The following is a 26,655-nucleotide window of genomic DNA, read 5'->3' as shown; positions in this document are numbered from 1 at the left end:
CTTGACATTTACACAGAGCAGAGCACACTGATGAGAAACTTAGACTCAGGTGCAGCTTTCAGATTCCATTTTATGGGTAGAAATTTTGTTGCGTGTTTATTTTGCCATTGTGTATTGGTCTATTTCTTGATCTGGAATCTCATCTTCCTCCTTTGCTATTTGGTGCCTCCTGTGTATAGTGAACTACTTCTCCTTTTAATTATGAAGGTGATCTATTCTTCTGTTGATCTCTACTTTCCTTTCAGACTTTTAACATTTAGTTTTTAAAGTTTCTCACCCTTTGGTGAAATACCCCATACCCAATGTTTGGAAAGAAAAGAGAAACTGACCCTGAAACTTTGTTTTCATGACATAGCAAGTTTTACAGTCCGTGACAGAAGTTTCTCTTGTGGCCTCTCATCCTGGAGATTGTGCTTATTTATTTTCCCCAGCAGTCTCATATGACCTTGTTAAAAGCTTCATGTAATTCCCAAATAAATTACATTTACTGGTTTACTTCTATCTACTATTTTATTGACATTTCCAGATAAGTTTAATAGGATGGAGAGAAACAGTGTTCTCTTTATAGACTCAGTGGGTGATTTGACCTCAGAAGGTTAACCTCATCCTGAAGTTGCAGGAAGCTGTTCTTAATTAGACTCTATCAGTTTCTCGATTATCAACAAGAGATCGTCTGGTCTGTAATTCTATAACTCTTCATTTTATTGTTTTCCTTTCCTAAAGAAAAGATTCATATTAGCAAGATCACCCTCTAGAAATCGTTGCTATTTTTTGGATACCTTGCATATATTCATCTGTAGCTCAGCCATTTCACACTTTATTGCCTTCACAAACTCTCAGGTGAATACCATCTGGCCAGGGTGTTTTATTGCTCTGGAATTTCTCAAGTTGCTCTATTATTTCCTCCTAGGAGGTTGCTCTGTGCTAGTGCCCCACTGATTTTCCCCAGAAAGTGCCCTTGGAATAGTCGTTTCCCCACTATCCTATGCAATAAAGGTCAATGCAAAAGAAAACTGCATTAACTTTCCTGCTACTTCTCAGCCTCTTGCTTAATGTCCTCGTTGCCTAATGAGCGGCTCAGCAGTGGGTCTACCCAACTCACCTTGCTTCTCTAGTCCTTATGGTACTTGTCTTTTTATTTTCAGATTCTTTCTCTTGACAATACATTGTTGCCATTTAGTTTTTAAAATGTCGTATTATGAGATGTTCTTGATACTGTCACCATATTCATAAAGGTCTGTATGGTTTTTTCCAGTTGTTTTAACTGTTGGACCTTTCAGATCATGTTACAGTGCACATCACTCTTATACCAAGTATCCTCATCCGTCTTCCCAGCAGCCCAGCTTATTCTTAAACTCGTTATTTCCCTCTCAGAGAGCTGCTACCCAGATTTTTCTTCAGATAGTTAATGTACACTCATAAAAGTTGCACCTTGGAGGTTCACATTGAGAGATGCCCATACTAATTAGAACATGTGTCTTAATTGTGCAGCCTTCCCAGTCACTGAGTTCCACTCGTATGCCTACTCACCTGGGGAAATTCCTATACATTACATTAATCTCTTCCTCTATAACTGCCCAAATAAGCCAAGATAAGGCATGTTAATTATTGCTTCACGCACTGTGCTCTTCTGTCATTCATTTGGATAAAAATGGACATAATTAAAACCACTCATTGTAATAGCCTTCCTAGAAAAGAATGCTGAACAGTAAAGGTTGAAAGCAATTTATGTTATTCTTTCATACTGTATAGTTAACATAACAATTTTTATACCTGAACTTTGTTCAAATAATTATTTTGTTAAAAAAGATTACTTACTATGCTTTCAAGTATAGTTAATTATGATTTAAATATATTCTGTCTTCATTCAAAGTAATTTATGCAGAATTTTAAACTTAAACTCAAGTATTGAAACATCAAAAGTTGAGAGTTTAAAAATTTTTTTAAACGCATTGTAAATTACTTGCCATTTTTAATTTAAGAAAAAAAATTCAAGGACTAAATATCAACTTCTGAGTATTTGTGATAAAATCATTCTTTTAATTTTGAAAACCAATACTGTCAGTCACACAGCCACTCATCTCAGAATGGAGTCGTCCGTTCTCAATTTGTAAAGGTAATAACAGAGGACAGCAGCAGAGGAAAGAAATGTGGGTGGTACTCGTTTTATTTTTTACACTATGGCTTCCTTCACTAGATAGGGCAGGCTGGTCTTACAGTAACTTAGGCCTGTAACTGTTTGTACTGATGTGGCTATGTTTCTTCCTTTTTTTAATAGATTGATGCTATCCTTCCAAAGGTCTGTTGTACATACATGCATACATACATTCACACATACATTTATATACAGATATATGTATATCAATATATACCATATATAATAGTTACATTATATATGTATATATAGACAACTATAGGTATGTTTAATACTTTTATAAAAATTTCAACAAATGTATACTAAATTAGAATTCTAAAATCTGTCTACCTTCATGTCAACAAATCATAGTTTTTTTTATAATTAAAGATATATAAAATATAATATTCACAAGTAAATAGCAGAGGATCCTATTGCAATACATGCTATTATAAAAGTTCACCCTTGGTGTAACTCATATGGCTGTGTCTGACAGCTCTTACCAAAATAACTTCCCAGATGGTAAGTAACAATTAGTTGAAAACTCCTTCTAAAAGGTCTGTGTGGCAGTCAGATTATTTAATGACTGTAATTCCACGCAGAAGTAGTGCCTTAATACAACTGTGCCTTATGTGGCATGATGGGAACATGAGATTTCCTGTCTTAGCCGAGAGCCCAACATCCATGTGTTAAAGCTTCTTAGGGCAAGGATTATTAGAACACTTCTAGGGTTTATCCTGTAATGAATTCTCTTACAAATAGGTTGTATTGTATTGGTTGCCATCTCAACATATATGTTAGTTTTTATAAATGTGCGTAGATCACACAGTAAACTTACATAAAAACCCAATGAGGAATTGGGTCTCACAAAGAAAGGTCTAAGATAAGCTGTAATCACTGTTACTCATCAGAGCTCTATGTACTTCCTTTTCTAACAAGTTATTTGTATACTGGAAAAGTCATAGGACAGCCTTGCCTTTGAATTTGATTCCATCTTCACTCAAGCAGAATTTAATTCAATTTCTGGATATATCAGTATGGTTCTTTTCTACTTTTCAATCCTGATCGTTTCTTTTTCCTTTATTCCATAATCTTTTCAATGGTATTTGTAATGGGGTAAAGAAAAGGATTATATGCTAGTGCTCATACATCCATTCTTGCCCAGAAATATGGTTAAAAGATTCCAAAATACAAAATTACTAGACCACAGCACAAGACAAGGATGCCTGTTCTTAACACATCTAACCTAGTCACAGAAATTAGCACAGTAAACAAATAAAGGCATGCAGATCATAAAGTAAGAGTCAAAGCATTTCTACTTGCTAATGACATGATCAAATGCATAGAAAATTCTGAAGACTTAAGAAAGATAAAACTAATTCAATAAAGTTGCAGGATACTAAAGCAAAATACAAAGTGAAATTAGGAAGATCATGGTCCAGGCCAGCCTGGTCAAAGATTTCCCAAGACCCCATGTCAATGGAAAAAAGTTGAGCATAGAGGTATATATCTTATCATCCCAGCTAGAGTAGGAAGCCTAAAATAGGAGGATTACAGTCCATTGCTGGCCTGGGCAAAAAGTGAGACCCTATCTCAAAAATAACCAGCGGAAAAAAGGCTGCAGGCATGGCTCGAGCAGTAGAGTTCCTGCCTAGCAAGTGTGAAACCCTGCCTTCAAAACCCCAGTACCACCACCACAACAAAAAAAGCAATTGTGTTTTTATACATAAACAGTGAACTATGAGAATAGGAAATCAAGAAAACACTCTCAATTCCCAAAAGCAGTAAGAATAAAATACTTAGGAAAGTAGACATTCTCAAAGAAGACATACAAACGACAAATAGGTATATGAAAAGGTGCTCAACTTCACTAATCATTAGGGAAATGCAAGTCAAAACACAATGAGATTATTACCCCCACCTAGTAGAAAGATTATTATTAGAAAAATGAAAACAACTTTTGTATACTGTTGGTGAGAATGTAAATTTGAACAGCCATTTTGAAAAAACAGTATAGAGTGAGGTGCCTCAAAATTTTAATAATAGAACTCCTACATGATCCAGCAACCCACTTCTGGTTATTCCTCCAAAGGAAATGAAAGGATGTCTGCACTCCTATTCATTTCAGCATTATTTATAGCAGCTAAGATATGGAAACATCCTGAATGCCCATTGCTGGATGAGTGGATAAAGGCAATGTGGTGCATCTATGCAACAGGACATTATTCAGCATTACAGGAAGGGGGTCCTGCCATTTACAACAGTGTGGACGAGTGTGGAGGATCTTTGGCTAAGGAGAACAGCCTGACAGAATCTTAAAATGTGAAGTCCATAGAAATAGGGAATGGAATGATGGCTGCCAGAAGAGAGAGGGCAGGGGATTGGAGGTGCAGCATTTTAGCTCTGCAAGATAAGTGAGTTCTGGAGATCTAAGGTACAACAATGTGACTAAAATTACAGTCTCATCATATACTTGAGGTTTGTAGAGAGGGGAGGTAGTTTTAGTTTCTGATAATTTTTATATTTTTAACTTTTATATATTTAAATGACACATGATACGCATATTTATAGAGTACAAAGGGTAGATCTTAAGTGTTCTCATATTAAAATAAATGATAAGAGCCGGGTATGGTATTACATACCCATAATCCCAGCTACATGGCAAGCTTAGGTAGGATCATGGCCCGAGGGCCCGCCCCTCATTGAAAAATGAAAGAAAAAGCAAAAAAGAGAGTGTTTGAGAGTGTGGCTCAAGTGGAGGCCCTGAGTTCAAAGTCTAGTCCTGCCAAAATAAAAAAAGGTTACTGTGTGAGGTTACAGATAAGTAAATTAGCTTGAATTTGGTGAGTATTTCACCATGTGTATACACACATGAAATCACCAAGTTGTATGCCTTAAGTATGTACAATTTTAAATTATTAATTATACTTCAATAAAGTTGGCAAAGAGAAGAAAATACATCAGATTTGCATTTTGGACAGCTTATTCTTAATAAAATTCATATCCATGAAGACTCCTATATTTTTTCTATTCACATTACCACATTTTTTTTGTTTCATTTAGGTTTCTGTTTCTATTTTCATGTCTCCAGCCTAGACCTCTCTAGACTCCAGCTCCATTTATCTCACTGCCAATTAGGTATCTCTTCTGATGAGTGATAAGAATTTCACACATGTTTAAAATGGACTCACTCCTTATTTTCTTTCCCAAACTTTCATCTTTTCTCTAGCTCTGAAGTATATAGATGGCACCTGGTGCCATCATCTTTTAATTTTCCCCAAACCAAAACCTCCTTGCCCTTTGTCCTTCCTGTACTCCCTCTACCCAGTTTATCAGCAAGTACTGTATAGGTCCTTCCTGCCATATGCTACTCTCATACCTATTCTCTTCTTTCACTTTGAATGCTTTTTCTATTTTGTCCTCTCTCTCCTAGACTATCACGGCACCCCATCTTATTTATTTGCCTTCTGAAATTCAGTCTTGTTTCCTGCCAGATAACTTGGAGTGATCTTCCGAAAGGTCAAGTTGGATCATGCCATTGCTCTGTGTAGACGTCCTCAGTCATCCCGGTAGCCTTGTGTCCAAGTGTAGAGTGTTTGTGCAGCACAAGGCGCTGTGGACTCTGCTTGTGGCATTGTTGGCATCGTTTTCCCCTTCAGACACTCGCTACACAAATCCTGCTACTCTCACTTCCTGATGGTCCTCATGTTTAAACCTAATAAAGAGTAATGGAGATGCTCCTAAAAGTGCTTCAGATCTCCCCTTTTCAAACAGCTCTCCTTATTCTCCACATCTTTCACTTTTTATTTGTTCTTTATGTGTTAAGAACTGTGTAATATTTTAAAAGGTAGAAAAAGGACAATTTGAGCGTCCACTAGTAAGTATTAATTATCACTAACTGCATAACGTTATCTAATAATTACGGAGTGTAACTTAGTTGTCATTCATTTTACATATGTCAAGGATATAACTGTTACTGTGATTTCTCATTCACCATGTAACAAAACCATGGTCAAAAGCAAAGAATTCAATAGTTTGGACAATCTAAACAATCTCACCAAGGATTCATATATAACATCTGTTACATTTTTGCAATAAGGACAATAGTCCACTGATACTTATTTTTATATTTTGAGCTTCAGAAATTTTAACTAGACATCACAATTCTAAGATCATCATAAATTACATTTACTCTCCCAAATTTATATCCATAATGCTATGTTAAAATACATATGTTTAAAAATTAAACATTGACGATATCCAGGATAGAGACCAAAATGTATAATTATTAAAGATTTAAATTGTTAGCCACAAAAACATAAATCTGATATATATTATGGAAAATAAAATGTAAAATATATAAGTCCTTGGTAGGCAAGGACTATAAAGTCATAAAGATTCCTCTGAATGTATTGTCATGACACTGGGGGTGAAAAGACATTTATACATTCACTTAATCAGTAAACAGATAATGAGCACCATTTGTGCACCAGGCTTTGTTAAGTACTTGGAAATTAAAGACAAGTCCAGGCCTGCAAGGTGCTCACTAACCAGGAGAGGGAAGCTTACAAATAAGGAAGTGCTACAATAGACACTGACATAGAGAAGAATGGAGGCCTGGGGAGAGGAAATATGTGGCAGTATCTAAAGTTTGGGGACATTCTTTATGAAGAGATGGCATAGACTGAGACCAGAAAGTACTAGAGATGTGCATACTTGGAATGGAATGTTCTTGGATAGGAAAAGAGCTAATGAAGAAATCAGAAGACTAACTGCCTGGTATGTGAGGGAGATGGCAAGCAGGACATACGTGTTGGATAGGCCTGGAGACCAGCATAGGAGAGTGCGCAGCAAGAGGCGTGAGTAGGGAAGGTCACAAAGCAGCATATGCATAGATGAGTTTGAGCTTAAGGTAGCTGATAACATTCTGATAACCCTACTCCACTAGACAGTGGAAAACCTGATGTAGACTTTTAATATGCCAGAGATCTTAAAGTGAATCTGTAAATATGAGTCTGCTGTATTATTTCAGAAAGAAGTCATGAGGTGAGGTTTGGTTTTGGTTTTGGTTAGCATATAAGAGTTGTACAGGAGGATACATTGTGGTATTTGCATATATGCTTACAATATAGTTTAATTAGGTTCACCCTTCCATCATTCTCCCTCATCCCCCCTCCTTCCTTCTTAGAATAGTTTCAGCAGGTTTCATTCTTCTATTTTCATTCATGAATACAAAATACATCCACCATTTTTGCCCTCATTCACCCTTTCCTTATGCCTTACCCCCTCCCACTGCCACCCACCCCAGAAAAGACCTGTTTTACCTTCCCATCCTTCATTTTTTGAGTATATTTTGACAGTCCACAGGGGTTTCACCTGGCATTTCAGACATGTATATATTGTGCTTTATCATGCTAACCCCCATTGCTTACTCGTCCTCTGCTGCCCTGCTCCTGATATTACAGTGCATTAACATTATATTATCTCCACTCACAGATGGAATGTTTCATTATTTTCACTCTCTAGCATTGTCTCTCCCTTTCCCACCTCCTGTACTCCCCAGACAGACCCACTGGTGCAGTCTTGTTCTCTTTCCCGTACGTATGTGCATCATATGTACGTGTATGTGTGCGTTTAGCTTGTGGGTGCTCCGGACTCCACATGTGACCCTTGGCCTTTGGAGCCTTAGTTCAATTAACATGGTGTTCTCCGGCTCCGTCCATTTACCTGCAAACAACATGACTTCATTCTCCCTTATCAAATAAAATTCCATTGTGTATATGTACCATATTTTCTTAATCCATTTGTCAGTTGTGGGGCATCTGGGTTGTTTCCAAAGTCTGGCTGTTGTAAACAGTGCTGCAGTAAACATGGGTGTGCAAGTGGCTCTGTCACATCCTGGAGCACATTCCTTCTGGTTTATGCCCAGGATAGTATTGCTGGATCATATGGCAGTTCTGTTCTTAGATTTTTGAGGAACCTCCATACTGTTTTCCATAACAGTTGCACTAGTCTACAGTCCTACCACAATATGGAAGTGTTTGTTTTTCCCTACATCCTTGCTGTCATTTGTTGTTTGTGTTATTGATGAGAGCCATTTTTGACAGGCATGAGGTGGAATCTCAATGCTGTTTTGATTTGCATTTCCTTTATGGCCAAGGATGCTGAGCATTTCTTCATGTATTTATTGGCCATTTGTATTTCTTCTCCTGAGAACTGTGTGTTCAGTTCATTTACCCCTTTATTCAGTGGGTTGTTGATTCTTTGCAGGGTTAGTTTTTTGAGTTTCTAGTAAATTCTGACTGTTATTCCTTGTCAGGTGTATAGCTGGCAAAGATTTTCTTCCTTTCTGTAAGCTGTCTCTTCAGTCTTGTGACTATTTCCTTTGCTGGGCGGAAGCTTCGTAGTTTCATGCAGTCCCTTTTGTCAGTACTTTTTCTTAATTGCTGAGCTATTACAATTCCATTCATAAAGTTATTACCTCTGCCTGTGTGGTTCATTGCTCCCTGTTTTGTCCTGGAGTGATTTCACCACTTCAGATCTTACATTAGGGTCTTTGATCCACTTTGAATTGATGCCAGTGCAGGGTAGGAGCCTAGGATCTAGTTTCTGTCTTCTGCAGGTGGAGATCCACTTTTCCCAGTACCAATTTTTGAAGAGGATGTTTTCTCCAGCTCATATTTAGGGCTCCTTTGTCAAAAATCAAATGGCTGTAGTTGTGCGGGTTTATGTCAGGGTCTTCTATTCCATTGGTCTTCATGTCTGTTTTTGTGCCAGTACCATCCTCTTTTTATTACTACCGCACTGTAATATAGTTTAAAGTCAGGAGTTGTGATACCTCCAGCATTGCTCTCTTAGCTCAGAAGTGCTTTGGTGTGTGTATCTAGAACCTGGGAACAAATAAAAGTTATATGTATTAAAAATTAAAGCTTATAAAATGTAATTTACTTGTTTTGGTAAGCAGTGGGCTTGGTAGAGATGGGAAGTGGTCACTGTGTGTGTGTCCACTGTGAAGCTGCGTGCAACACTCAGATCCTGTCTGCCGTGGATTAGTCAAGAGCTACAGACTAGAAATTGTTCTCCTTTTCTAATATCACCCACTGATTTAACAGTAAAAGTCTAGGCTACAAAACTTGAGATGAAAACACAATCCATTTTACTTTACTCTGTCAGGAATAAAAATAGCATTCTCAACCATTTTGTAATGTTTCTCTCATCGTATATTCCGGATGTCCTGAAGAAATAAACCTCCATTTGCTTTGATGACAGGAGATAATAAATTGACTGATATAATTCAGTTGAAAATAATGGGGCATAACATTGTAGGGTTAACATTTATTCATAGATGATGCAGTCAGATAAAACAGACATTAACTTCAAGGTCAGTCAGTAAAGTAATAAAATTGAATATTTTAATTGAATTGTAATTGCTTCCCATTGATACATGCAAGTAAAGTAAAATAGATGTCAGCTTTGCAAATTATGGTTCTTCCTCCTAATTAATTTCTTAATTCTGCATGGCGTTATCTAGCGCCTAGGTCTTGTTGTGGGTTTATTCATCCACCCAGTTTCCATCGAGGAATGTCTGCAAGACATGATTAAATAGTTAGATGTCAGGATTGACAGTAAATCTTTTTCTGTACTTGGAAGAAAATCTTGTTAGTAACTTAAAGTAACTTAGTCATGTAGTTGAATTTAAAAGTATTCAATATAAAATAATCCTGGATCCTATTGATTATTATCTTCTTTATTAATATTAATATTTTGATATTGATATTTCTATCAACATTAATAAGTGTAATCATCTCAATAATTGTAAAGATTTTTTAGGAGACAGATACATTGGAACTCACAGTTGAGGTAAATTGAACTGATTTGCTAAGGTTTTGGTGAAGCACGGTTTGTGTACATTCATGACCCATGCTTCTCTAGATAATAAACACCTAAATGGAATGAACATAAAAAGGAAACATATCTTTTAAGGACTAGGGTAAATTAAGCTTTAAGATAAGTTGAATTGCAGGAGAGAGCTCACAAGTGCTACAGCTTTTCCATAGGCTTTCATAGTCCCTCAAAGGGTTTTAATGTAATGCAGTTTTGCATACAGTAAATGGAAAAGATGGCATTACAAAGATTAGGAGAGAGATTTTTCAGATTATACTGGCATTGTATTGGGTCATGATGCTAGGATTTATTTTTAAAAAGAGAATATTTTATCCTTGGACTGTCTGAACTTACCAGTTAAATAGCTACTTCTTAAAAACTGAAAATAGAATGAGTGTGTATGTGGATCAAAAATGACTGAAGTAGTGTGTATTCATACACTTTGAAATGATTCTACATAATAGAATCATTTAAGTACAAATATATTTGTAAGTTATCACCACTCTTTAGTTCTGCTTAGAAATGTAAATTGACTCCTCTTATTGAGAGAGCAAACAAATTCAACTGAGAAGTGATTTATGTTTTCTACGCTTCATGTTAAATTTTAACTCAAACATTAACTTGGTCATTTAAAATGTTTCTCTAATCCATTTGAAACAAAATCAAAAATAAGTTCAATAATAAACATTTTAGTGATGCTACTCCTATCTGTCCTTCCACTCTCACTCATGAAGAACCTTGAAAGTCAAAACCCACTGTGCATAGCAACCAGTCAGAATCTTCCAACCTAAAATATTAGAGCTGCACAATCATATATAAGCCAGGAGTTTCACACATTTAAGTGTTCTCTTTTTTCTAGATCCTTGCTTTAAAATTGTTTCAATAATTGTCTTGTCCCATGTAGAGAAATGCAAGTAAACATTATAAGGACGATAGATGTAATAATACAATGTTTCTAACTAAGGAACGTGGGGGGAAACATGGAGCTGTAAGAAAAGTAGGTAGTCAGGCTTTCCTTATATGTATAAAAAATAATGAGTTTTCACTTGCATGTCATTAATACTGATGAAGTCAGCAGTGTTAGCATTAGAAATTTCTTGAGGAAAGGTCTGCATCAGAATGTGTTGTGGGGTGGTATGAGTAACCTCCTCACCACATCCCTGAGTGATGTCATTCCATGCAGTATGGCTGGGCTCATTTAGAAGGGATCACATTGATCAGGCTGACTTCAGGCCATAGCTTTTTGAAGGCAGTAGCCTCAACTGCTGGAGGTCTCTGGACCTTATCCAAGAAAATATTTTCTAAAAACAATCCAATAGGCATGTCATATGGACACTGATTATGAGATCCTCAGTGATGTGTCACTTTGTAAGGCAGAAGCAGAGTGCACTCAGATGGTGCTGCCAGCAAGGCTTCAGAAGAAAAACCCTGTGTAGTCACTGTAGTCCAGTACACAAGTACTTCCTACACACAGTGTTGATTTCAAGTGGAAAGATCCATGTGAGTGAGTACCTAGGCTACTCCAAAGAGTAGAAGTTAGGCATTTTTTGATAAAAAAGATTATAGTATTTTTTAATACTTATGAGATTAGTATGCCTAAATCATTATTCATTCCAGACAGCCTGACTAGCCTAACATAATCTCTGATAAATTTCAGTATTTCAAAATTGTGTTTCAGGTCCTGGCAGTCTCCTAGTTTGGTGTATCCAGTGTACGTGGAGTATTGTCCTGTTGGTCTGCCGTGAGTCAAGTGAGTGGAGCTTCAGACCATCAGTCAGAGCAGCATGTGCCACCCGCACTGAACTCGACAGAGACCCCATTGCCAAACCTAGAAAACTCTCTCGTTTGTTTTAGTTATTGTCTAGTTTTATAATAATTACTCTAGTGAAATGATCCGTAGTGTATTTCAGGAAAATATTTGAAAATCCTCCATAATGTTTTAAAGTTTCATTTATTTCAATGATTTTTAGCTTCATAGTATTGTCAGTGCTTAGCCCAGGAATAATTAAATTGAAAATATTTCCGTGAATATAGAAAACTCATGAAAAAATAGCTTACTTTTACCAAGGTGCGCCTATGTGGATGATTCAAATTCATGTGGAAAAACTATGCCCAGTATGGTTTGTGTTCACATACTTTTCTGACTCTCATCTGAAGGCAACCCAAATTATTTTATTTACTATGGAATATAGCCATTTCTGAAATAAGATACAATAGGTGTTTCTATACTGTAACAGTTCCAAAGTAGAACTGGATAGCTCTATAAGAAGTTAAAAGACTACAAGAAAAACAGGAAGCCCATCAGTCTTTACCTAGCTATGTAAAAAGCATCTCTTAAATCCTTTCCACACCTTACACCAGCATAAAAGTACTCCAAGACTCTTACACAGAATACAAAACGTAAGTTCTCAGATTCAATCAAGTCTTTTAAAATTACTTTAATAGTATATAGCCTAACACCTGAGTGCTGCGTGTATATTATATTCAGCATTGATTTGAAGTAGAAAGAGCCGTTCAGAAGAGCACCAAGGCTACTGTATTCAACGCAAGTATGGTGGACTGAGCGTGTGTATTGTGTGACTAATGCATGTGAGAACTGAGGAGCTGGAGAGATTCAAAGTAATAAATTGCCCATAGTGAAATGATAACAGGGTGATGCGAAAATAACCAACTAACAATTTTGGAAATGAAACATAAAACACAAAGCAAAAAATTGGGGCAGAATAAATGCCAAGTCAAAGAGAGAATGAATGAAGCCAACGAAAGAGAAAAAGTAATTCACCCAAAGGCAATATGGTGAGATAGAAAATACAAATTGAGAGAATGGTTTTAAAAAGTAAATAATAGATTGGGGAATCGGAACAATTGTATAATAGGTGTTTCAGGGGAAAAAAAAACAGAAGAAAAGACAGAAAAACATAATGGCTGAAATTTTTCTATGTTTAAAGAAACACTTGAGTTTTTAAGTTTGAAACTTAATATAGGTACTGTGAAGTACAAGGTAAAATAAGCATAAACTGAGACATACTGTACGGAGGTTGCAATATGCTGTGTATGTACTGAAAATTATACAGTCTAGCATAAAGAAAATCAAGATTCCTCATATGGGAACACTGCTAAAGGAACACTATAATTCTCAGCAGGAACAACAAATGCCTGAAGTCTCATATTACAACTAAGCTCTCATGTAATGCCAAGAGTGAACTAGAATTACTAGGCAAGAAAAGCGAAGAGTGTACTCTTTATAGATCTTCAATGGAAGAATGAAATGAAAATAGTGGTGAGCACAAGTTATGAAATCTGTCAGTAAGTTCATTTTTTTTCTTGCTAAAATGTGGAAAAAACCAGTCAGCTGAAAAGGTGGAGCTTGTTTACTGGCATGTTAACAGGCATGGTAAAGTATGTTAACTTCTGTTAAAAAGTTGAAAAGAGGCTGACGGAGTGGCTCAAATGGTAGAGCACCTGCTGAGCAAGTGTTGAGGCCCTGAGTTCAAACCCCAGTACCACCCCCCAAAAAAAAAAAAGTTGAAAAGATGTTAAAGCTTTTTAAAACGATGTTAAAGCTTTTTTTAAAAAGATGTTAAAGCTACTTAATAATTTAGATGTCTTGTTTTGAGTGGATGGTTAAAATTACAGATTATTACTGAAAGAGTAGAAAGTCAGTCTATAGCCTCCTGATCAGCTAAGTAAATCAAGTGAAAATCCCTTTCAGTCCAGTCTGAGGCAGAAAGAAAGAAGAGATATAAACTCAAAGTAACAGAAAATCTATATTGCTTTCCCCTAAAATTATTTGAATACATTTCCTATTTGTTCTTTGAAATTTAATCCTCATGGCAAGCTATTTATTAAGAGAATGAAACTTAATCTGACTATGGTGTTTTGAGGTGGAGCATTGAGAGGTGATAAAGATTAGGAAAAAATGAGAGTCAGAGGATATTCCAACCTGCCATGTGAGTGTTCCTTACCTCTTGCTATGCGGTACCCTGTGCCATGCTGGGACTCCGTCACCAGATGCAGGCCTCTGATTAACTTGGACCTCTAGAACAGTAAACCAAAATAAACTTTTCATTATAGGTCACAAACTAGACTGCACACAACAAGGTAGCTCTCTAATAGGTAAGCAATGCTGACAGCTGTTCAGGAAAGGTATCTATAGTTTTCTTACAATTTCTTTCATTTTGGTACTGGGCAATACTGACCTCATAGAATGAGTTAAGAAATACTCCCTCTGCTTCTACTCTCTGAAATAGACTAGAGAATTGGCATAACTTCTTTCTTAAATGTTTAGTAGAATTTACCAGTGAACACTTTTGGGTTTTATACTTTCTGTTTGGAAAATTATTAATTTTACTTTTTTTTATTATTCATATGTGCATACAATGCTTGGGTCATTTCTCCCCCCTGACCCTACCCCCTCCCTCTCCCCCCCTACACCCTCTCGATACCCCCCAGAAACTATTTTGCCCTTATCTCTAATTTTGTTGAAGAGAGAGTATAAGCAATAATAGGAAGGAACAAGGGTTTTTGCTGGTTGAGATAAGAATAGCTATACAAGGAGTTGACTCACATTAATTTCCTGTGCATGTGTGTTACCTTCTAGGTTAATTCTTCTCGATCTAACCTTTTCTCTAGTTCCTGGTCCCCTTCTCCTATTGGCCTCAGTTGCTTTTAAGGTATCTGCTTTAGTTTCTCTACGTTGAGGGCAACAGATGCTAACTAATTTTTTAAGTGTCTTACCTATCCTCATATCTCCCTTGTGTGCTCTCGCTTTTACCTTGTGATCAAAGTTCAATCCGCTTGTTGTGTTTGCCTTTGATCTAATGTCCGCATATGAGGGAGAACATACGATTTTTGGTCTTTTGGGCCAGGCTAACCTCACTCAGAATGATGTTCTCCAATTCCATCCATTTACCAGCGAATGATAACATTTCGTTCTTCTTCATGGCTGCATAAAATTCTATTGTGTATAGATACCACATTTTCTTGATCCATTCTTCACTAGTGGGGCATCTTCGCTGTTTCCATAACTTGGCTATTGTGAATAGTGCTGCAATAAACAAGGGTGTGCAGGTGCCTCTGGAGTAACCTGTGTCACAGTCTTTTGGGTATATCCCCAAAAGTGGTATTGCTGGATCAAATGGTAGATCAATGCTTAGCTTTTTAAGTAGCTTTCCAGAGTGGTTGTACAAGTTTACATTCCCACCAACAGTGTAAGAGGGTTCTTTTTTCCCCACATCCTCGCCAACACCTGTTGCTTATTGGTGGTGTTGCTAATGATGGCTATTCTAACAGGGGTGAGGTGGAATCTTAGTGTGGTTTTAATTTGCATTTCCTTCATTGCTAGAGATGGTGAGCATTTTTTCACATATTTTTTGGTCATTTGAATTTCTTCTTTTGAGAAAGTTTTGTTTAGTTCACTTGCCCGTTTCTTTATTGGTTCATTAGTTTTGGGAGAATTTAGTTTTTTAAGTTCCCTGTATATTCTGGTTATCAGTCCTTTGTCTGATGTGTAGCTGGCAAATATTTTCTCCCACTCTGTGGATGATCTCTTCAGTTTAGGGACCATTTCTTTTGTTGAGCAGAAGCGTTTTAGTTTTATGAGGTCTATCTCTTAGCTGCTGTGCTGCTGGGTTCTATTGAGAAAGTTCTTACCTATACCTACTAATTGCAGAGTATTTCCTACTCTTTCCTGTATCAACTTTAGCATTTGTGGTCTGATATTAAGATCCTTGATCCATTTTGAGTTAATATTGGTATAGGGTGATATACACGGATCTAGTTTCAGTTTTTTGCAGACTGCTAACCGGTTTTCCCAGCAGTTTTTGTTGAAGAGGCTGCTTTTTCTCCATCGTATATTTTTAGCACCTTTGCCAAAGACAAGTTGGCTATAGTTGTGTGGCTTCATATCTGGGTCTTCTATTCTGTTCCACTGGTCTTTGTGTCTGTTTTTGTGCCAGTACCGTGCTGTTTTTATTGTTATTGCTTTGTAATATAGTTTGAAGTCGGGTATCGTGATACCTCCAGCATTGTTCTTTTGACTGAGTATTGCCTTGGCTATTTGTGGCCTCTTGTGTTTCCATATAAATTTAACGGTAGCTGTTCAATCTCTTTAATGAATGTCATTGGAATTTTGATGAGAATTGCATTAAACATGTAGATTACTTTTGGGAGTATAGGCATTTTTACTATGTTGATTCTACCAATCCATGAGCATGGGAGATCTCTCCACTTTCTATAGTCTTCTCAGTCTCTTCCTTCAGAAGTTTATAGTTTTCCTTGTAGAGGTCATTCACATCCTTTGTTAGGTTTACACCTAGGTATTTGATTTTTTTTGAGGCTATTGTAAATGGAATTGTTTTCATATATTCTTTTTCAGTTTGTTCATTATTAGTGTATAGAAATACTAATGATTTTTCTATGTTGATTTTATATTCTGCTATCTTGCTATAGCTATTGATGGTATCTAGGAGCTTCTGAGTAGAGTTTTTTGGGTCTTTAAGGTATAGGATCATGTCATCTACAAATAGGGATATTTTGACAGTTTCTTTACCTATTTGTATTCCTTTTTTTCCTTCTTCTTGCCTAATAGCTCTGGCTAGGAATTCCAGTACTATGTTGAATAAGAGTGGAGATAGTGGGCATCCTTGTCTAGTTCCTGATTTTAGAGGGAATGGTTTTAGTTTTTCTCCATTAAGTATAATGCTGGCTGTAGTTTTGTCATATATAGCTTTTATAATGTTGAGGTACTTTCCTTCTATTCCTAGTTTTCTTAGAGCTTTTATCATGAAATGGTGTTGGATCTTATCAAAGGCTTTTTCTGCATCTACTGAGATGATCAAGTGGTTTTTGTCTTTGCTTCTGTTAATGTGGTTTATTAGGTTTATTGATTTTCGTATGTTGAACCACCCCTGCATTCCTGGGATGAAGTCTACTTGGTGGTGGTGAATAATCATTTGATGTGTTGTTGAATTCGGTTTGCCATTATTTTATTGAGGATTTTTGCATCGATGTTCCTTAAGGAGATTGGTCGATAGTTCTCCTTTTTGGAGGTTTCTTTGCCTGGTTTTGGGATAAGTGTAATACTGGCTTCATAAAATGTGTTAGGCAGTTTTCCTTCCCCTTCTATTTCATGGAACAGTTTAAGGAGGGTTGGTATCAGTTCTTCTTTAAAGGTCTGATAGAATTCAGCAGAGAATCCATCAGGTCCTGGACTTTTCTTTTTGGGGAGACTCTTGATTGCTGCTTCAATTTCATTTTGTGTCATAGATCTATTCAGGTGATTAATATCCTCTTGGTTCAGTTTTGGATGATCATATGTATGTAGAAATCTGTCCATTTCTTTAAGATTTTCAAATTTATTTGAATATAGGTTCTCAAAGTAGTCTCTGATGATTTCCTGGACTTCCATGGTGTTTGTTGTTACCTCCCCTTTTGCATTCCTAATTCTACTAATTTGGGTTTTTTCTCTCCTCATTTTAGTCAGGTTTTCCAGGGGTCTGTTGATCTTGTGGTTTTACTTTTTTTAAAAAAATTTTTCCTTACAGTGTTTAACCATAACATAATTAAATTATTAAACAAAAAAGTAGTTAAAATATGCAAGTTTTCAAATTATTATTTGAAAAATGATGAAATGAAAGCTGAGTGAGTGCTTTTCAAATCTTCTGGGATACAACAAAATTGGTTTATAATCCTTCTATTTAAAAATAGCAATGTAACCAGCCACTAGTGGCTTATGCCTGAAATCCTAGCCACTTGAGAGGCTTGAGATCAGAAACTTTGTGGTTGGAGGCCAGCCAAGGCAAAAAGTTCAGGAGACCCCATCTCAGCCAATAGCTGAGCATGGTGGCATGTGCCTGTTATCCCAAGCTACTGAGGGAAACATAAAATGGGAAGATCTAGGTCCAGGCTGGCCTGGGCAAAAATAACCAGATCAAGAAGGGCTGGAGGTGGTAGCTCAAGTGGTAGAGCACCTCCCCAGCAAGCACAAAACCTGGAGTTCAAACCCCAGAAGTGCCAAAAATAAATAAAAAAGTAAGAATGAATCAAATGTTCATATTAAGAAGCTAGACACAAACTATTTTATAAACATAAAGTAGAGCAAAGGAAAGGGTAAAAGCAGTTAGTCGAGGAGGGGGAAACATTGAAGCCATTAACAAGCTAGCACTTTGACACTCCTTAAGTGCCAGACATACTGATATAAAACTGATCAATTTTTTCTACTAGAATGGCAAAAGATTTTAATTTAGTAACATCTAATGTTGGTAAAGATGTTGGGGACAAACATCTCAGTGAATTTGGAAAAAAGTTTAAAATTTTGTATTCATACATGTTCTGCAAACAAAACAACAAAAAAAATCTTAGCAAATGCACATAGATGCAACCTTCCTTAAACCAACAGTGTGGTAGTTGAAAGTATGGGCTCCACAGTCACTGCCTGGATTTGAATCCTGATTTAATCTCTTCTCTGTGTGACCTTGAAGGCTCATGGAGCTGCTCCATGCCTTGCTTTTCCATCTGTTGAGTGAGGGCAATCATAGTACCTACATATCAGATTGCCATAGGAATCAGTTAATTCATATTTATAGGTCACTTGTAATAGTTTCTCACTCACAGTAAGTGTTGTAATTTGTTTTTGAAACAAATTTCTCAAGGAAAATTATTTCTAATAGCCATTATGTTAATTGACAACTGTCTATTGCTGACCTAACTTAAAAATAATTGTAGCACTAAAAGTTGTTGCCCCTAGGGTTACAGGTTCTGACTAGAGGCCTTTACTGGCCAAGTATCAATCTCTAAAGTAGAATGAAGGAGAAAATTTGTGTAAAATAGAGTATCTTAAAGTAAATTGTAGGTGATACAACACAGACATAACAGACGCACAGAACCTTTGTATTTGGCAGATGTAACCTACACATCAATAGAGAAAGGTTTCCATAAAAGTTCCGTAACGCACACGTAAGAAATAAAATTGTAACAGTCCATCCATGATAGCTGAAAATAAGTTCTAGGATGGAAATTGTTCTAATGTGAACTTAGCACATTGTGACTGTGGGAGAGGAAAGGGTTTATTACAATGAAAAGGAAAACTGTACACTTTAATGCTATAAAATAAAACTCCTGATGTTTGTCAAAAGATATCCTCACCACCATCAAAACACAGTATGAAGATAGTCCACTGAAAAGGAAGGTGTTCATAGTGCCCATGATGGTGAAGGATCAGCATCCAGAATATGTCAACAACTGTTACTCAGCAAATAAAGTTAAAATTTAGCATTAGAAACAGATGGTTTCAATGAACATTCACAGAATTAAGAATCTGAATGAATGGGCATTAAATGTGAAAAAAATGTTTACTTTTAGTACTAATCAGAAAAATGGAAATTAAGCTGGGTGTGGTGTTGCACACTTGTAACCCCAGGTACTGGAAGCAAAAGGATATTGAGTTCGAGGCCAGCCAGGGCAAAGTTAACCAGACTCTATTTCAAAAAAAAAAAAGAAGATTGGTGGTGGGGGGGTCTGGGAGCATAATTCAAGTGTAGAGCACCTGCTTATCAAGATCCTGGGTTCAATCCCCAGTACCACAAAAAAGGGGGAGGGGAATGGAAATGAAAACAAGTTTGTAGAATAATCTTTCCCACGTAATGGCAAAGGTTAAAACAACTGGCCAGGCCGTGGTGTAGCTCAGTGGTAGAGTGCTTGCTTAGTATGTGCAAGGCCTGGGTTCAGTGCAAACACCACACACACACACACACACACACACACACACACACACACAAACACACACATTCTGGCACAGCTGCTTCACACCTGTGATCCCAGCTACTCAGGAGGCAGAGATCAGGAGGATCATGGTTCGAAGCCAGCTCTGGCAAATAGTTCACATCACAAAAAAAGGGCTGGTGTAGTGGCTCAAGGTGTAGGCCCCGAGTTAAAACCCCAGTACTTGAAAGAAAAACAAATAATTTTTGACAACACCAAATTAATTTTATGGCATATGAAGTCAGAATTATAAATTCCCGATGGTGGAAGTATAAATTAGTAATACTGCTTTGGAGAGAAATTTGTCAATATATAATGGATCTGAAGGATCACACACACATACACATATGTGTATAGATAAACGTGTATACACATGTATATACATTTTCATAGTAATTCCGCACAAAAGCATGTTTACCACAGCATAAGAAATACAGTGGCAAATTAGAAATTAGGTATCGCCCAATCAATTGACACTACTGGAAAGTAAACTCTGTGAATTCACTCCATGGACTCAACAGTAGTGAAGGCGTATGTACTGGAGCCACAGTGACCAGTGTGGATAAAGTCACTAACAATGTGCATTGAAAATAGAGTTAGAAAGTATATCACTTATGTCAACTTTTAATGTCCACACAGAATGCTGAATATTCCGGTACCCAGATTTGTAGTAAAATTATAAAAGTAACTACCTAACTTCCAAAGAGTGGCTATCTGTATGGACAGGAATAGGGGAATGAATTGCTGAGGGGCAGATACATTGTGAAGTTGTATTGTGTTGGTAGTATTTTATTTCTTAAGGAACAGGTGTGGAGGAGATATGGCTAAATCTGAATGATTACTATGTGGGTCTTTGTTTCAAAGTGTTTCATTCACTTACTCATTTTAAACATTGACTTGTGAAGTAATGGACAGAAAGAGAACTGGACAGAGTCAACAATTAATTCATTAAACTGTTCACCCAGCCTGCTGAAAATTTAATTTTAGTGAATCCAACACAAGAATAAGATAGCTTTGAAGGGAGTGGCCAGTGCTACAAGTCTGAGTTATTTTATCTTGATTTAATCTAGCTCAGGATTCAATGCCAAAAAACTATTTAATTTTTATCTGATTTTCCTTTTGGTACTCTGAAATTTGCTTATAAGAAATGTCATGTTGATTTTAAATTTGAAACAGAATTATTAATCACTTGAAATAATTCTGTGACTTTTAGTGTAATTGTTCACAAATTGTGCAGCTGTCACCACTAATTCTGGAAGATTTTCATGACAGCCAAAAGAAACCTCATGGCCATGGGCAGTCCCTGCCCACTCCCTCCCTCTTCCCAGTCCCTGAAAACTACATCTTACCTTTGTCTCTAAAGATTTGCTGCTTCTGTACATTTTCATATACATGGAATCACAGAAAGCAAAAAAAGAAATGTCATGTTACCAAAAAAGATATCCAAACTGAAAATAGAAAAATTTCTATTTTCTAAATAATACGCTGAATTGCTTAAACCAATAATAAATAAAAATGATTTATTTAAATGAAACTAAGCCAATGTTTTATGTAAATATCTAAAGTGAAGTTATTTGTTTCATAGACAGTTTGTGGCATGAGATTTTTTTTTCCTACCAGGTTAGTCTTGGTTTGTGGCAAGAGTTTTTGCTGTCCACGCCATACTTCATCACACACATGAACTCTACTGTTATATTATTAAATACTGTTATTGGAGGCTGTCAACATGTTACCAGTACAATAATGATATTTTCAGACTTGTTGCTGTCTTAACATGGAAAACATTGTTGTACAAGTGGTCATTGAAATAAAATGTCATTTCATTTAATAATGCTAGTGCGTCCATATGCTACTATTAAGTGAATTTATCTACCATTCTTCTCTTTTCTACTCTCATTCTTTACCTAAGAAGGCTGAAGCTTAAATAAAATAGAGATAAACAAGAAAATTCACACTGTTGTCCATGAGTAAAATAAATTGCAATAAACTAAAATATCAAGGATTTACATTTCTTTGAAATTGCACTTTTTTCCCACCCTCATTACAGTTCCTCAAAAGGAAAGAAAGAATTGAAACAATACATGTGGTTGTGATGTCATGCAGTTATTTCAGGAGCAAGAAAACCAGTTTCTAAGAGGAGTGGGGTATACACCAGCAAAGGGCATTCTACTTTGGGATCAGCACAACTTAAGATATGCACATGCTGATTTTCTAGGTGAGGAGGATCCAAGGGAAGAAGGACTATATTAATTGTCTACAAAAATTTAACTTTTCTTGGCAGGTTTAGATCCAGATAAGCACCTTGGAAAAACCCTGGATGAAATGGAGCCTTATCTCTTAGAGGTAAGAATGTATGCTGGTTTCCAAATTATAGGCATTTAAAAGAGAAAGTAGTGCCATGGTGTAATGATTATAGAAACGACTTTTGCTTAACATTCCATTTATATTTTATGAAAAAATTAAACTTTTTATGTATATAAAAATACATTTTAAATTATCAAAATTATTTCCATCTTGTTGACCCAGGGTAACAGTAGGCAATACCTAAAAGGAAATTGCTCTGTCAGAAAGTTTGCTTTTATTAAATGGACATCATATGCTATATAAAAAGTACTGTGTTCTGTGATCAGATGTTTTGCCATCAAAAACAGGAGTAGAAACTTCTTTGGAGGTTATCTAATCTAGCTTCTTCTCTTTTCCCAATTAGGAATTAACTTGCCAAATTACCCTAAGGTTTCAAATTATTGTCAAGTCCTGAGTGTGAGCTACACATTAAGGAAAGGTTCTGTTATTTTTATTTACTCTTTTGTGTCAGTTTTATTAGATTTGGGGGGCAGATGTTAGGTTTAGTATAGCAATGTTTTATTAACTATGTAATTATTTTACTATGTGGAGTTTTTATTCCACAACCATAAAGGAAAGAAAAGTTAATGTACTTCTGTGAAAGAACTGAACGCTTCCAGTAAGCTGTAGTTTCCACATGCTTTCATTCGTCAGTACTGCATCTGGCCATTGTGAATGCCATTGCTGTGATGACACACAGTTAGCAGTTGCACTACTAAATGCCTTACATCATTATCAATGTGCACCAAATGCGTAAGAATTTCTGAAATGTTAACTCCTTCTTTTATTAAGCATTATTAAGCACTTAGTATCTGCCAAGCAGATAGTAAAGTTTAAAAGAAGAATGAAATAATACATAATTATGCCAAATTATTTTGGCTGCTTTCTGTGTTCTTCCAATAGGACTTTTATAGCAATTTTGTTGTATAGACACCATTTTATTTGTGTTCACATCTACTCACTACAACAAAACTAAATTTAGCTTCTACCAAAGCACGACTCAAGTGGAGGAGCACTTGCCTAATATGCCAAAGACCCAGAGTTCAGTCCCCAAGAGAAAGAGACAGACAGACAGACACTATGGCTTTGGCAAAAGAATTTTTTATAATCCAATTCCAAATTTTGAAGTTAAAAGTTTATATTTTAAGCATGTAGAGGTTATTTCTAGAAAAGTCAATTATGTAGGTTGGCTATAGGTAATAATAGTGTACTATCTATTTCAAAAAGCCCCAAGAAAAGATGTTTTTTAATATTTTACCTTAAAGAAATGGTTAATGTTTGGGAAGATAAATATGTTAGCCTGATTTAAGCATCATCATGTATTTTATATACATGTATTGAAACGTTATATGGCATCCCATTAATATGTATAATCTTATGTTTTTATCTTAGAAGTATTTTTTAAATTCTGTAAGAAGAAAAACAGTGAGGTTTTAGGGACTATCAGTGTGTTGCTTATGTGTTAACCTGAGTATTATCATAGAAATCATTTTATTCAGCTTCAACAAGTCCCTCAACATGGTCAGGAAATCTTACATTCCCCTGGAACCCATTCTTTGTAATGGGTACTTCATACCTTTTCAACTTTCCTCACATTTCACATGCCTTACTCTTATCCTCACCTTGAGTGGATGACTTACCATCTTCTTCACAAAGTAAGTAGAAACCATCATACTTAAAATTTCTCTGCCTCCCATCATCAACACTACTAACTTATCTGCACTCCCACTATCCCTGTTTCCTGAAATTGTGGGGTTCTCCTGCCTGTATATGGCTAAGTCCCTTCCTACCTATGCTGGAATCCCATTTGCACCTGCCTTTGAGAAACCTTGCAGTCAACTCACCCTCATGCAATATCATCATTCTCTCTCACTGCATTGTCTCCTTCACATCAGTACTGAAATGCATTATAGCCTCTGCCATCCTAAAGTTTCCTTCCCTCTACCTTAGTTCGTTCTCTCATTACCTCCCTGTCTTTCATCTTTGCTTCAAACACAAAAACTTAGGGGTGTTAACTGTATTCTTTGCCAGTAATTCTTCCTAGTCCCAGATGCCTCATGTGTCTAGACTGTCTTCTCCTTCCGCCTCTCAGTGAATTTAGCTCTGACCAAGATTACCCACAATATCTTTTTTACCAGGCTCAGTAGACATTGGTCTTTATTTGCTAGTTACAAGCACTCCTTAAAATGTTTGTGTTCACATTCATGGCACCACATTTTCCTAGTCATTCTTACTCTCTTTTGTCAGTTCCTCACTGAGACTCTACTTTCCATCTATATACTTTCTCTGGGTAATTTCAACCACTCATGTGCCTTAAGTTATTAAGTCTATGCTGTTGTTACATATATTAGTTGCACAAAAGAATGGTTTTCATTATGACATATTCATGCACACACACAATGTACTTGATCATTTGCATCCCCTCTACTAGCTCCTCTTGTCCTCCATATTCCTTTTCCATTTCCATATCCCTAGCAGTTCCCCTTCACATGTCCTTTTCATTATAAATCCACATATGAGCAAAAGCGTAATGTTACTTGTCTTTGTAAATCTTTCTTATTGCACTTAATATGATTATTTCCAACTTCTTTCATCCATTTTACTGCAAGCAACATAGCTTTTTCTTCTTTATAGCCGAATAAAACTACATTGTGTGTGGGTGTGTGTGCATGCACGTGTGCATGTTGTTTATTCAGTCATCGGTCGATAGTCATCTAGGCTGATTCCACAGCTTGACTATTGTAAACAGTGCCATGGTAAATATGGCCATATGGCCATGTGGGTATCTCTGTTGTAAGGTGACTTTGATTCTTTTTGGTATGTTTCCAGTAATGGTGGAGCTGAATCATATGGTACTTCTATTTTTAATTTCCTGAGGAACCTTCATACTGATTTCTTTACTGGCTTGACTAATTTACATTCCCACCAAGAATATATGAGTTCCTTTTCCCCTCACCAACATTTATTGTTCTTTGCTTTTTTGATCATAGCTATTCTGACTAGAACGAGAAGAGAACTCAATGTACTTTTGATTTGCATTTCTCTGATGGCTAAAGATTTGAACATTTTCTCATGTATTAACTGCCCATTTGCACTACTTTTGAAAAGTGTCCAGTTCATTTGGCCATTTATTTATTGGATTACTTGTTCCTTTGGTGTTTACTCTTTTGAGTTCTTTATATATATTGAATATTAACCCCTTGTCTGATAGATAACTAGGGAAAAATAAGGTATTTGATGCATTTTGAGTTGAGTTAAAAGGCTGAGAGATAGGGCTCTAGTTTTTGTCTTCTACAAAGACCACAGGTAGATATCCTGTTTTTCCTACACCACTTGTTAAAGAGGCTGTCTTTTTTCCAGTGTATGTTTTTGACACTTTTGTCAAAGATCAGAAGACTGTCACTGTGTGGGCTTATTTCTGGGTCTTCTATTCCATTTATCTATATGTCTGTTTTGTGCCAGCACCATGCTGTTTTTGTTATTATGGCTCTATAGTGTAACTTATGATACCTCCAGCATTGCTCCTTTTGCTCAGGATTGCTTTGGCTATTTGGGGTCTTTCCTCCTTAGGTTTCTCGGCTGCATTCCAGTGTCCATTGAGACCACAAATTACATCTCTGTATACTGGATCGTGACTTTTTATAACATTGATTTGTTATCACCCTAATTTACTTCCAGCGTGGAGTGTTCCTGACACTTCAAAATTTGCTTTTTCCTTCTGTGGTTTTCTTTTTTCTTCCCCCAATAATTCATTTTGCCTCCTGCCTGAAGATAATTGTTCTGACAGATTTTATTATAACTGTGGCAGTCACTCAAGACTTTAAATGAGTCCCTTTTACCTACAGACTAAAACCCAAATTCTTCAGGCTCCTCTCTCCGTCACCTTCTATATCTACCCATTAATGTGATCTAGTCTGCTCTGTCTCCAGAATATATCCTAAATTCAAGGACTTCTCACTCTACTGTTACCAACAGACCATAATCATCTCCTGTCTGGCATATTACACCCACCCCTAACTGGTCTGCTTACTTCTCCATTGCTGTGCTGTGATCCATAATACATAAAGGGCCAGAGTGATATTTTTAAAGTGTAAATAACATTATACATCTATGTGGTTTAAATTTCAATGTGTTCTCATTATGATTAGAATAACATGTGAATTCCTATGAGACCACGACCTGTGAGACCCTGCCTGGTGAGCATCCTACCAGCTTCTCAATCTAATCTTACAACAGGCTCCACCCTGTCGTCTGAGCTGCAGTAATAAATTTCTCTTTAGTACCTAAACATACGTTATCACCCCTTTTCTCCTTGGAACTTTTCCTTCAGCCCATCACAAGTTCTCATAATTTATTAACAGTTCCACTGTAACCTCCTCAGAAAAGCTCCCCCTGGCTGGCGAAGATAAAGCAGGTCTCTCATGATCATCTGTCTATCTGCTCATGTGCATGTGGGCTGCCTCCCCCAGGAGGACACAAGCTCCAGTAATCTTGCCAAGATTCTGGCAGACTTTGTTCTTTCATTCAGATGTTTG

The 26,655-nt window shown here is 36.5% G+C and overlaps 1 protein-coding gene across 9 annotated transcripts in view; it reads left to right on the top strand.

Annotated features, from left to right (window-relative positions):
* Positions 1 to 26,655, top strand: part of Dph6 (diphthamine biosynthesis 6) — a 178,705-nt gene that overhangs the window by 93,584 nt on the left and 58,466 nt on the right. For 7 of the 9 annotated variants that reach the window (XM_074065605.1, XM_074065604.1, XM_074065608.1 and 4 more), the window contains 2 exons: positions 11,697 to 11,768; positions 22,059 to 22,120. In XM_074065605.1, coding sequence (XP_073921706.1) covers positions 11,697 to 11,768; positions 22,059 to 22,120 — 134 coding nt within the window. The remainder of the gene's footprint in view (positions 1 to 11,696; positions 11,769 to 22,058; positions 22,121 to 26,655) is intronic. The other 2 variants (XM_020164458.2, XM_074065609.1) reach the window with 1 other exon arrangement.

The sequence above is a fragment of the Castor canadensis genome, chromosome 2 (assembly GCF_047511655.1).
Source record: "Castor canadensis chromosome 2, mCasCan1.hap1v2, whole genome shotgun sequence".
NCBI classification, from domain to species: domain Eukaryota; kingdom Metazoa; phylum Chordata; class Mammalia; order Rodentia; family Castoridae; genus Castor; species Castor canadensis.
The sequence above is the reverse complement of the archived record's forward strand: the minus strand, read 5'-3'. Positions and strand labels throughout refer to the sequence as shown.